Source organism: Gallus gallus, chromosome 18 (assembly GCF_016699485.2).
Source record: "Gallus gallus isolate bGalGal1 chromosome 18, bGalGal1.mat.broiler.GRCg7b, whole genome shotgun sequence".
Lineage (NCBI taxonomy): Eukaryota > Metazoa > Chordata > Aves > Galliformes > Phasianidae > Gallus > Gallus gallus.
This window is the reverse complement of record NC_052549.1, coordinates 2089950-2102919: the sequence shown is the minus strand read 5'-3', so window position 1 is coordinate 2102919 and position 12970 is coordinate 2089950. Positions and strand designations below refer to the sequence as shown.

At 52.7% G+C, this 12970-nt stretch overlaps 2 protein-coding genes across 4 annotated transcripts in view; both read left to right on the top strand.

Moving 5' to 3' along the window:
* The first annotated feature begins 5094 nt into the window (after window positions 1-5094).
* On the top strand, window positions 5095-5747 carry LOC124417291 (collagen alpha-1(I) chain-like). Its single transcript, XM_046902084.1, has 3 exons — window positions 5095-5206; window positions 5273-5445; window positions 5534-5747. Exons 1-3 carry the CDS (start codon window positions 5095-5097, stop codon window positions 5615-5617), a joined length of 369 nt encoding a protein of 122 aa, XP_046758040.1. The 3' UTR covers window positions 5618-5747.
* Window positions 5748-5767: 20 nt separating this feature from the next.
* Window positions 5768-12970, top strand: part of SHISA6 (shisa family member 6) — a 222315-nt gene continuing 215112 nt past the window's right edge. For all 3 annotated transcript variants that reach the window (XM_025141681.2, XM_015295241.3, XM_025141680.2), the window contains exon 1: window positions 5768-6444. In XM_025141681.2, the coding sequence (XP_024997449.1) occupies window positions 5768-6444 (677 nt within the window). The remainder of the gene's footprint in view (window positions 6445-12970) is intronic.

The window sequence follows — 12970 nt, the reverse complement described above, 5'->3', positions numbered from 1 at the left end:
TATTGAGCATGAGTGGAAGAACAACTGCCAGCTCCAGTGGGACAATCTGATCTGTTGGACGCTGACAGAGCTGCTGGGAGGAGCAGGAGGAATCTGCCCTTGTGTTAGTGAGCTGTGCAGGCATTATCACTGTTCCATATAGGACACAGAGCACTTCTGGAGCAATCTAGGGGTCTGGTTGGTCAGCTCTGTGCCAGAGCTTCTTCCATGGGAAAGCACCCAGCTGGCTTTTGTGCACGTCAGGACCTTGTGGTTTGCAGAGGTGCAGCCGTAAGAGCATTTTCTGAAGCCTTCCCTGTAAGCAAACCTGGATGATTAATGAGGAATCAATCATTTGCTGAGAGGTTTTACCACACTGTGCTTGCAGACGGCCCATGTGAACATTCCAAGTGAGTGCAGCGACAAAGTGCTGAGCCAAAGCTCTGGTGCTGGGACCTGAGGATGCACAGGGTCTGGAGAACTGCGTGCACATCTGCCAACAGCCCTGGCAGTCACTGCTCCCTCACCTCTCACTGAGACAGAAAGCACAGTGTGAGTGCTGGGAATGCTTTGCAGACAGACACAGACATCACTGTGTGTGGCATCACAGCCTGCAGCACCCACTGCCACAGCGGTTGGGTGAATGGATGGCAAGAGAAGCAAGATGTTCCCATGGGTAAAGACAGGCAACGTTCCTCAAACTGCAGAAAACCATATAAACCACAGATTTCTCTCAGGCTCCAGGGAATAAAACAACGACTACAGGTTGATGGATCGCCCCTTCTCTGAGCTAGTCTGTCCCTGCCTCAGGATGCTGCAGAAAGAGTGTGTCCCACCTGGCACTGCCCATGCTGTGCCTGTGAGCCCCCAGCCCTCACAATATTGCTTTTGTTCTCTCCGTCTTTCCTTGACTGGTTTCCATTCACTGTCTCTCCTGCAGCTGAAACTGAGCAGCTCTCCAATTAAAACGGACCGAAGATCCACTCCCTGTCTCACTACAATCATAAAGCAAACCTATATTGAGTCAAGCAAGGGGAAAAAAAAAAAAAAAAAAACAGCTTCATAGAAACAATCCCCCAAACTCCTGTTACTGGCTTTTTGTAGCTACATTAATTTTAGAAGAAAAAATTAGGTTCAAAGTGCCGAGCTCATTTTAATAAAGATTCACGGTCACAATTTAATCCCCTGGCGGGGAAGAATCAGCTTTTGAGCACATCAGACTCATTACAAACTCCTCACAAAGTCATCAGAGTCCGACAAGTGGTGGCAGGGAAAGGAGGCGAAAGGTGAGCAGATCTGGGTACAGTTTAACAGAAGGCACTGAAACTGTACTTCCCTTCACTGCCGGCAGCCGCCGGGTTTCCAGGAGAGAGATGAAAGCACCCAGCACAGCAGATAAACAAGGCAACAGCTCCGAACCGTGCACACTGATCAAAACAGCCTGGGAGGATGGGACGTGAGATAAAAGCGCTGGAGATCTCGTAGTGACTTCTAGGTGGGAAGGCAGTCCTGCTCTGCTGCGAGCATCTCAGCTGCTGTCCCCTGCTTCTGCAGCAGCAATGCAGCTGCAAGCCCAGAAATGTTCCAGAAATCAGATATTGCTCCTCAGGGACTGATTCCATCCTTCTGCAACACCTTTAGCTCTTTCCATCCCGATATTTTGGCTAAGGGAGAGGCAATGGGGTTATAAAGGAGATCTGTGGAGGCTTTGTCCTTTAGCATGCTCATGGATAAACGGAGCAGGAGGAGGGAGGGGTGCCTGGATGTCTCATTGCCTCCATCCAGTATGGTCTAAGCAGTACCACAATGGCAAGTGGAGCTCAATCTCAGCCAGTGCTGGAGTTCTGTCCAGGTGCACTAAAAAGGTAATTTTCTGACCCAAAATATTCTGTAGGGCAGAATACTTCCTGCTCGGTGCTCTTCTCCAGGGGATGTTGTTTCACAAGACAATTTCTATGTCACTGTAACACTTGGCATAAGGACAGAGGAGTGTCAATAGAGTCTATGTCTCAAGAAGATAGGACTTCAACAAGTTCCTGACTGCCTCGGGCAGGGAGCCTTGCCCACGAGTGTGAGGATGCTGGCTTTCCCCTGGAGCAGTAAGTCGCCTTCCTAGAGGGATTGCCCAAGGAGGCTGTGGGTGCCCCATCCCAGGAGGCATTCAAGGCCAGGCTGGATGTGGCTCTGGGCAGCCTGGTCTGCTGGTTGGCGACCCTGCACAGAGCAGGGGGTTGGAACCAATGAGCATTGTGGCCCTTTTCAACCCAAGCCATTCTATGATTCCATGATTCTAAAGCAAGGCCTCTATGCAGACCTCAGTTCCTGCCCAAGAGAGCAGAAAGATGTCAGATGTGGGGAAGATTTGAGCATCCTAGTCTTGCAAAGCACCTGACTTGGAAAAGAAGGGGCAGGGAATGGAGCTTCAAGGCAGCTCTGGGCTAAGGATCCTTAGCATGGTGATTTTGATGAAGCCATGCTGGGGAGCTGGAAGGCCCCTAATGTTTGTAAATGGCCCCCCAACACTGGCCAAACCTGCTGCTTCCTCCATGGAGGATGAGAAGGAAGGAATCTGCTTTGCAACATTTCAGATAAGGCTTTGTGAGACAACTAAAGCATCATCCCCAGAGGGAGGGAGATGAGCTGGGCTCACAGGAGGCAGAGTTCAGGAGGGTGGATGTGTTACACCAGCTCAACCAGCTGCCAGTTCACCACTGAGACCTGGGCATGTCCCTGCCCTCCTGGGGCTGCTGCAGAGTGGAGGAAGGAGGTGAAGAAGTTCAGGGTGAGAACCTGAAGATCTTTGAGGTCCCTTCCAACCCAAGCCATTCTATGCTTCCCCAGTCATCCCCAGCACCAGAGCAGATGTAGATAGCAGAGCTAAAGTTTGCCTTGCCAACCTCATCACCCATGGGTTCTCCTCAGAGTGTCACAAAGTGTGTCCAACCATGAGCTGTGGGCACTTAAACCTATGTAGCCTGAGGCAATGATTCACTGTTGAGAGATCCAGCAGAGGAGATTTTGGGGGTGGTATCCCCACTCACTGCACCGCTCCCCCTCTCCCTGCTCCATCCTCCCCTCCCCATGTCCCTGACAACTGCTTGCCCACAGCCACAGGGCATTATCATAGAATCACAGAATGGCTTAGGTTGGAGAGGATCTTAAAGACCATCGAGCTCCAACCTCCATGCTGTGGGCAGGGTTGCCACCCACCAGATCAGGCTGTCCAGGGCCCATCCAACCCGGATCAGCATTCAGCTTCAGAAGTAGTTACTGGTTCAGCTTACCTTGATCATCCTTGGGTTTCTGCAGCCCACAGCATTGGCTTTACCATCTTCTCTACCTCTCCATGTACTTCAGATTCAAGAGATGATTCCTGTAAGACAAAGACCTGGGCCTCCACAGCCTTATAACTTGGTCAGTATATCTCTACCTAAAAGCAGCACAGAGCATTCAGGCGTACACAAGAGCTGAAGACATAGAGGTTGAAAGAACGGCCTGCTCTCTTTCCTCCCCACGGCACCAACAACAGGGCTGCCTGATGACTTAGCTGTCCTTTACAAGTATTAATGACACAGAAAGTTGCTCCTGTAAAATCTCAAATCCTAGATAGATAACCATTTCTTTATTCACCTGTGTCTTTCCTTTTTGATACACGTCATCCTCCTCTTCCTGGAAGCTCAGCAAACTATCAGTCATGCATGCACATTCTTTAGTTTCTACAGCCAGGAGAATGATATCCATGTATTGCAGTAACACCGAGGCTCCCTGTGAAGGCTCCTTCTTCCATATCTACAGTTCCTTAGCCAATTGGCTTCTTCCGATTTGCCTCTGGATTTTCCCACCCAAAGGTGAACATTGCCTGACTTGCCACATGCAGAGATATTCAGAAGAAAGCGTCCTTCAGACCTAATACCATTCACCCCCTGCGCTGCTCCTACAGAGCCATTAGCAAGTACAAGGATTTGCTACTACCAGCTGTATTTCCTGTGGGATCTGACTCATTGCTCTTAGATACTTGCCTAACCTGTACCCCTTCCCATTTGGTTTCTTCACTGGCAACACAGCAATATTATTTTTAGGTTACTAATAAGCCAAATTTTCTTAGAGACCCTCCCTAGTCTCTAGTTTAATTGGATGTTGCTTCTGCCTTACTGCTTCAGCTCCAGGTTTCAAGATTATCTTTAGTGGCACAGCTCACTTTGAGCATCCTGGGACTTCATCTAAACTCAGTATTTTCTCCGCCTGGCTTCTCCAAAACCTCTCTGCATGTCCACAATTCATCATCTCTCTCTGTGCTCGGCTGTCCCAAACTTGAACTAACTTCACTGTTATTCTCTGCCTGCGTGCTGCTCCACGCTGTGATTCCTCTCTGTCCTCTGTGTGTCCTTACAGCTGGCAGTGCCTTGCACGTCTTTGGGAAATGTTTATAAAGGCTTTCCTTCAGTTTGCAGTGGGACGTGGGGGAAGCACCAGGACTTTGCCCAGCACTGTGTTGTATTGGGACCACTGTCCTGGGACACAAACCTCTGGAGGAGGTAATGGAGCTCTGCTCCTTGGCTGCCCCGCTCAGACACATGGGCTCCATCAACCGTGGCATCTCACACCCGACTGCACAGTCTCACACCAAGCCTGCCTACATTTATAGGTCACTCACATCATCCACATGGACCGTACATCCCACTGACAGGGAACATAACCAGCGTACATCCACAGGGTGCTTAATACTGATACACACCTACAAGGTCTTCATAGCCCTCAAAATCCACAGGGATCACCATATTCCCTGCATGCACTTATGAAGACTGTAACTTCACACACAATCGCATGTCCAGTGCCTACACACTTAGAGTGACTGCACAGACTGTACAGCTACAGCTGCCATACACCCTTCCCCTCATGCCCCTGTGGGCACCGCTGTCCCCGGTACCCCTATAGGGTCTGTACAGCCGGCTGTCCCAATGGGACCACATCCTCTGCACATCCCATGCCTACGGGCACCACGCATCACTATAGGGAACAAAGCCTTGAGCAGCAATATAGGGACAGTGACCCCACGCGCCACATCCCGCACACACCGGCGGGGACCACGCCCCCCGCGCTCCGCTATAGGGCCCTATGGGCTCCATCCCACGCAGCCCTTCGGGGCCGGCCGGGCAGGCGGGACGGGGAGGCGGCGACGGGCGGTGCGCGCTGCCCCGGGCGGGCCGGGGGGCTCCGGGGGACCACGGCCCGGGCCGGCCCGGCGGCGGAGCGGCGCCCCGCGTGCGGTGACGCCGGCCCCGAGTGATGTAAGGAGCGGGCTCGGCGACGGGGGGCGGGCCTTACCGGAGCGCCCGGCGCGGCTCTGCTCTGCTCGGCGCCCGCCCCTGCTCCGCGCCCGGCTCCGCGCCGCTCCGCCCCCGCCTCCGCGAGGAGCGCGGGCAGCCCGCCTGCTCCGCGGCCGCGCTGCAGTCCCGCTCCGGCATGGTAAGGCCGTGGGCGGGGGGCGGGAGGCGGGGGCGGGCCGGGGTGCCCGGGGCGCGGCGCGCTCTGACCCTCTCCCCGTCTCTCGCAGCCCCTCGCCGGAGGAGCACCGGCCGGCACGGGACTCCGCCGCCTCGACCCGCGCTCTGCCGGGCTCCGCCGCTCGCCGGCATGAAGCGCCCGGCGCCGGGCTGCCGCCGCTGAGGATCCCCGCGGCACGGGACCCGCGCCCCATGGGGCAGCACCGCGGCCGCTGAGCCCCGCGCCGCCGCCCGCCGCCCCCCACCCCGCGCCGGCCGCCCCGCGGCCCCCGCCTCGCCCCGCTATGGGGCCGCGGCACCTGCTGCTGCCGCTGCTCCTGCTCTCCCTGCAGCTCCTGGCCCTGCTGCCGGCCGCGCAGGCGGCCGGGCCCCCCCGCGCCAAGGGCAACCGGACCCAGGGGGCGGCGGCTCCGCGGCGGACCCCCAAGCCGGGCAAGGAGCTCCTCAACCAGACGCTGGCGGGCCCGGGGGCGGCCGCCCCCACGGCGCTGCCCGGGCGAGGGAAGGGCGCGGGGGGCGGCAAGACGCCCCCCGGAGGCGGCGGCGGCGGCGGGAGCTCGGCACCGGCGCACGAGACGTGCTGGGGGTACTACGACGTGAGCGGGCAGTGGGACAAGGAGTTCGAGTGCAACAACAGCCTTACGGGCTTCCGCTACTGCTGCGGCACCTGCTTCTACCGCTTCTGCTGCAACAAGCGCGCCGAGAAGCTCAACCAGAGCCTGTGCCGCAACTACAAGAGCCCCGAGTGGGCCCACCCCACCACCGCCAGCGGCGCGCTGCCCGCCGACGGCAGCAACGGCGCCGACGGGGACGCCAACAAGTACGACCCAGACAAGGACAGCACCAACGCCACCGTCTACATCTCGTGCGGGGCCATCGCCTTTGTGCTCATCGCCGGTGTCTTTGCTAAGGTGGCCTACGACAAGGCGCGGCGCCCGCCGCGGGAGATGAACATACACAGGTGCGATCCTCCCCCTTCGGTCTAGGGACACCCCCTTGTCTGAAGTTCCCCCGTTGCTCTGATTGCCCATGAGCTTTCCCTTTCCGTTTCTGTCCAAGGGTTCCCCCAGCGCACTACCCATCCCACGAGTCTTCCTTTCAACCAGCCCTCCAAGGGCTTCCTATTCGTGCAGCCCGACAAAGAGTTTCCTCTTTGCACCACCTGTCCAGGCATTTCCCTTTTGAACTGGCTGCCCAGATGTTCCCCTTTTTGCACCATATGTCCAGGGGTTCCCCCACTGCACTCCTGCCCAGGGGGCTGCCCTGTGAACTACCCACCCAAGGCTTTGTAGTGTCTGGATGAGTTTCCTCTTTGCACCACCCTTCCAGGCATTTCTTCTTTACACTGGCCAGGAGCTTCTCATTTACACCGTGAGTCGAAATGATCTTCCACTGCACAACCACTTTGAGAGATCCTCCCCTTGAACCACTCATCCAAGGGTTTTCACCTTTGCGTCCAAGAATTCCATTCTTGCAGCACCCATCAAACGATTTTAAATTCCACCACCCATCCAAGGGTTCCCCCCTTGCACTGTCTGTCCAGGGACAACACAGCCCCATGAAACACCCCCATGCTACTCCCCACCCTGTTGCCCCTCTCAGCCCTCCCCTCCCGGGTCAACACCTTCCTCTTCCCTCCGCTGCACGCCGCGCATAGGGCAGGTGAGGCCGTGCTTTCAGCACCACGGCCGCGGACAGCTCCGGGGCTCCACGCCGCGCTCCCCCCGCGGGGCAGCCCGGACCACACACGGATCCCACCCGGCCTGGGGCACTCTCTGGAGCAGCCAGGGAGAAGTTTAAAAAGTGCGAAGGAAACTGCTGTGTGTCCCGCAGGAAGGTGTCTTTTTGCCTTATAATCCTGAGGGGTATTGGAGAAAGCAGTGTTGGTTTCCTTTTCTTTCCTTTTTTTTCTCTCTTTCCCCTTCTAAATGCAGATAACTGAAGCTCGTAGTCCTTTCTGGCTGGATGCTAGGGAAGCAGTTTGAAATCCTTGTCTCAGTGGTTTTACACATCGCTGTTTTAACGAGAAAGCACTTCTGATGTGTCAAAGGAAATCCTGTTTAAAAGCAAAAGCTCAGGCTTCCATAGTACTCCTCCTTTTGGATAAATGCATGCACACTCTCAGATCGTGCTTATATTTGGTGAAAAGTCCCTTCAAATTATGTGTACTTCTTGTGTGCTGGGATTGCAAGAGGTTCCCATTTTGAACATACAAATTAGTGAGGAGCTTCTTTGTAAGAACAGCTGTGAGCACATGAGTGGGAGAAGCTCTTACATCTTCCAGATACTTCACAGAAGTTATTTTAATTAAGAAATTTTCATCAGTACCAGTAAAACCCTGGACAGCATTTTTGAGATTGAACTTCAGATGGGGTTGACCGAGTCTGAGGGGAAGGATTTTATCTTTTTACACAGGAAAAGAGGTGAATGACGCAGTTTTTATTTATTTGGGAAGATGTGCTTTATTCAGACTCCTCCCTGTATAACACTACACGCACAGAAGTGCCAAAAAGTAATGCTGCTTTACAGTCGCTGAGTGAGGGTCTGTCTCATGCGTTCCACTGCAAAGCCCATCTCTGAAAGACAATAACTTTGCAGTGTTAGCAATATTGTAATATCTCTTAGGTCGCTTGTGTCTGTACAGTGGAGAGTCCTGGAAGCAGCTCAGTCAGAAAATAGGCTCTTTGTAATATTTCCCAAACTAAGAGCTAGTTCCTCAACTGTCCAGCTCGTTTGGCTTCAAGGCAACTGCATTTGGAAAGCTGACTTGGCGGTCCATGTGTTACTTTTGCCGTAGCTCCAGAGTGTTACAGGGTTGGATCCTACGCCCTTTGAAATCACAGACAGTGTTGCCAGACTTGTCTGAATTATTCCTGATGTTTTCATTTCTTTGATGCTTGCTTTTCTTTATTTAGATAAGTTCTGGTGAAATGATTCACCTGTGTGTAGAAGTATGAATGGCAGATTGAGTGCTTGGAAAGCTTGACTTTCAGTGCATTTTAAGGAATTGATTGACTTCTATAATATGGTAGCTGGTAAAAGATTATACCTTTCAGAGCTCTGTTACCTGAACTTGATCAACATCACACGATGGCTTAAATATTATGAAGTGCATCTCCAGCAGACAGGATCTGCATCTGTCTGAGGAACTGTGCTATCTGCACTCTAAGCAGAATGTAAATATGTGGAGTGGAGTGGTTTGTCTTTGTTTGCCTCAGAGAACTGCTGCTGAGTAACAGGGAGGGAGCAGAATGTAGTCAGATATTTATATCTATTTGAGGCTGTGTCAATTGGAGTTAAGTGTAGCATCAGAAAAATTCACTGTAGTAATGGCACGTGTGCTAAATCTCCGTGTGCATCTCACCAAAACCTGCGGGTAAAGAACACCAGTTTAAACATTGCTGTCCTCGAAACAACCCATCGTGAGTGGTATCCTACACCCAGGGAACACTGAGCCATCTCCTACATGTCAGTGTGAGCAGTGAGGATCCTGCTTGAAACTGTATTCCCTCATAAACGGTCGGTTAGCAGCACTGCGTGTAGATGCTGTTTCTCTGCTACCTTTCTCATCCAGCTCTTACAGAAAATCCTTATTAACTCGGTTAGAAGGAACATTTTGATGGAGGGCGGGCTCATTTTCTGCCTTTTGATAGAAGGGAGAGTTTACAAATTCACAGGAGAGCTGTCACTCTCATGTGAAATGAAAGGCCGACTGTGCTCTGCGATATGATGTGCATTTCAGAGCTGAAAATCGGGGCTTGTTTTCAAGCATCACCACGCACCTTTCAAGCAGAGGCACTGCTGTGATGCTGGGCTGAGCAGTGCCAGTTACTGGTGCTTGGGTTCGTTTATGAGAGCAGTCAGTGGAAGTGCTTTGAAAAACAGGAGCTAAAATATTCATATTCTACAAAAAGCACTTGTAATATTTTATACCCAGCTGATTTTGTAATGATTAGAAGATCTTTCAGCCCGGCCGTATGTGACTGCCTCTTGCCTGGATCTTGGTCTGGAGTTAGGCAGGCAGAACTGCTGCACGCTGGGCTCCAGGTAGAGATGGGCTGATTTCTGAGAGTCACACCTAGCAGCGTTTCGCCTCTGCTTTCATCTGATTGCTTTTGTGAGGACGGTTTGTTTTCATCAGTTTGCTCAAGCGTTTCTTAAGTGAGCCGTGTGTTGGCTTTATTCTCCGCACGAAAAGGAGTTAGAGAATCTTTGGCAGCAAAGGAGGAATACCAGCTATTTGTTTTCAAAGCTGGTTATGTTCTTCAGCAGCGAGGAGGGATGACCCAGAATATTTTCTGCCGGTGGTCACGACCCTAAATCCCCATGCCACAGTCCATAAATAATTCACTGCTCGTAGTATCACTCCTTGACCCCTATTTAGCTCTTAGCAGCGGGAACCGTTGCACTCATTGCTCAGTTAGGGATGCACAAATTAGAAAGCTGTTTATAGTTTGCAGCTCGGGTTGGAAATGCTGCTTCTCGCTTGCTGCACGGGCAGCCGGAGCCTTTGCTCATCACCAGGGAGAGGTGGTGGCAGCGGCGGCCCTGGGGCGGCGGTGGGAGCCCAGCTGTTCTTGCTGAGCTGTGAGAAGCAGCGCCGGGATTTTTCCCAGCAGATGACCTCTGTACTCTGCTAAAAGGCTCTGTCCAAGCATGGTGTGTGCGCAATGAATGTTTTGGCTGTTGGAAGGGAGAAGGGACACAGGTGCCTTCTGCTCGGAGCGCCTCGCGGTGCCCCGCTGCTGGGGCGGCTTTGTGCTGCGAAGAGGGATGGTATTTGTGCTCCTCTTCAGTCCCTGCCCGCGCATCCTCTGCTCTGTGAATAACAACAGGGGCTGTCTTTATAAATGAACATCCTTTTCCCAAGTAGGGCCCCAATGAAACTGATCCGTTCCTTGCCATTCTCTGAATTTCAACAGGAACTGGAGGCAGCGGAGCTGTTTGTCCGCAGCCCCAGGGATGCCGCGTGCAGAGTTCTGCACCATGCTGGCTTAAAGCACAGGAGGTTTTCCCTTCCTTCAGGCTGAACTCAGCACATCTCCTGCACCCCATGGCTTCTGGGGGGCTCACAGGAGGGCAGGTGGTTTCAGCTCTCTGCACGAAGGTGGGGGTCACCACCACCCGCCTCCTGATGTGGTTATGTGAGCCATGATCACAGCCAGCTCATTCAGCTCTTCTCTCTGCTGCTGTGCATTGCTTGGGCCAAACAATCCAACTCTGTAACTCTCCGGGGTGGGGGGAGTGCTGTGAGAGCACACCTGGCCATGGGGTCCATGCAGATTTTCTTTCTCAGATTCCACCATTGTTTTCTTTCTGCTGTTTTATTTTTACGCTCTGCTTATTTTTACTCCACTCTGTCTCATTCACCCAACACTCACATGGCTTTCAGCTGCTCCTTGCCCTGCTTCCTATCATTTATCCCTGGTTGTTTCTGAGTGTTGTGTTGCCTCAGATCATTTGCCCACGAGTGGTTATTCTGTTTCCCACCAACACAGCTTTAGACTCCCAGACCGGGACAGCCCTGAGCCCTGTCCTGCTTTGCTGTGATGAATCTCCCACTCCCAGCAGGCCCACCTACAGCAGGGTGTGTATTTGTGTGCGCACACCAGGACAAATTTGCTTCAGTCCCACATCCTGGGCTCAGTCCGAAGCTCTGATCACACTTTGTTTTTTGGGAGTTTTGCTGTGCTTCCCACTCAGTCTGTTTTGCACAACCTCTGCCTTTGGTGACAGCACAGATTCTGGCTGCTCCTCAGTCTTTTCCTTTCTTTTTGAACTTCTCCCACTAAGAGGCTGTGCACACAAACTGCTCTCCCTTCGCCGAATCGTTTCAGCGTCTCCACTTGCACACATTTGATATTTTTCTGCTTTCTAATTAACTTGCTCTGTTAGCAGCCCTCCATTACAAAGGTGTCAAGGGATTCCAGCCCAGCTCTGAACTTCTGTTTTCTTTTCGTCTCATATCCTTAACTACCAGTTGATCTCTGTGCCTTTGGAGATCAGAGGCCTTTTAAAACTTCTGTTTCACATAAGAAGATCTGAACCTTATCAGGAAAACAAGATCGTGCTGTTTTTATGCCTGCTTTTGCCCCTACTCACATGGGCAATCTGTGTTCCTTAGATCTGGGTGCTCCGTATTGTGCAGAGGTCTCAAATGTCTCATTACCCAGGCAGATAAGCCTAGAACTCTTTCACAACAAATATTTTGTTGTAGTTTAGCCCTTGCCCGATCTCCTTTGTTGCAGCAGTAGAGCTCTTTGGAGAAAGCAGATTTTGCATCAGTTAGTGTAAAGCACTGTAATTGTACCTGCAGCACAGGCTTCGGTGCAAAAGATACCTTGTGCATGAGTCTGCTTCTGTGGGCACTCATGTGCTTTACAAAGTAATACATATCCCCCAGCTGCTCTTGCTGTCTCTGTGCACTCAGGCACACAAGCACAGAGCCATACATAGCGCACTGGAAAGCCGCACCAGCTGAGCTCTGAGCGCAACCCCTGCAGCTTTTCATGGTTCTGAAGGACCTGCTCTTCCTAATTCCTCCTCTTTCCCCAACCAGGACGAGCGCTCGGTGCCTTCCCGGTACTCCGTGCTCTCCGTACTCCCTGTGCCCGTGCTCGCTGCCAGGGCTCCCGCGTACAGCAGGTGGCAGCCGGAGCGCTGCCGGAGCGCTGGGTGCGGTGCTGGGGGCTCCGATGGGCTGCTGCTCCCTGCCCTGGGCTGAGCCCCTCCCTGCTGTCCTGTCCTCTTGTTGCCCTTTGGGTGCCCCATCTCTGGAGGTGCCCGAGGCCACGGATGGGCTCTGTGCAGCCTGAGCTGGTTGGGGGGCAGCCAGCACACAGCACGGGGGGTGGAAGGCTTTAAGGTCCCTTCCAACCCAACCACGCTGTGGTTCTGCTCAGGGTAATTCTTCTGGCAAGTATGACTTGAGAAGCTTTAGCTTTTACTTTTTAAGGAGGAAATCTTTGCATGAAAATCTCTCTTTAGACGCGATGTGCTGATTTCCGAAGGTATTCATGTTTCCCACTGTTCAGTGATTTTAGCAAATTCCTTTCCCACGTCACAGCAAGAATTAGAGCCTTAATCAGTGTGTATATTAGATATGTAAACTGCTTGATTAATATGCTCAGCCTAAGCACTGCTGGCAACTCATAGAACCATAGAATCATAGAATGGCTCAGGCTGGAGGAGACCTTAGAGATCATGTAGTTCCAACCACCTTGGCATGGACAGGGTTGCCTCCCTCTGGACCATACTGCCCATCCAACCTGGCCTTGAATGCCTCCAGAGATGGGACACACACAGCCTCTCTGGGCAACCAATTCCAGAGCCTCAGCACCCTCTGAGTAAAATGTTTCTCCCTAAAAGAAGACTGTCCTCTACTGTCCTTGATATAAAGAACCTGTCCCAAAGATGAGAACTTGGTTTTCCTGAGGTTGATTCCTCCGCACCTTAATGTGATGAGCTCATAGTGCAATTTGTTTTCT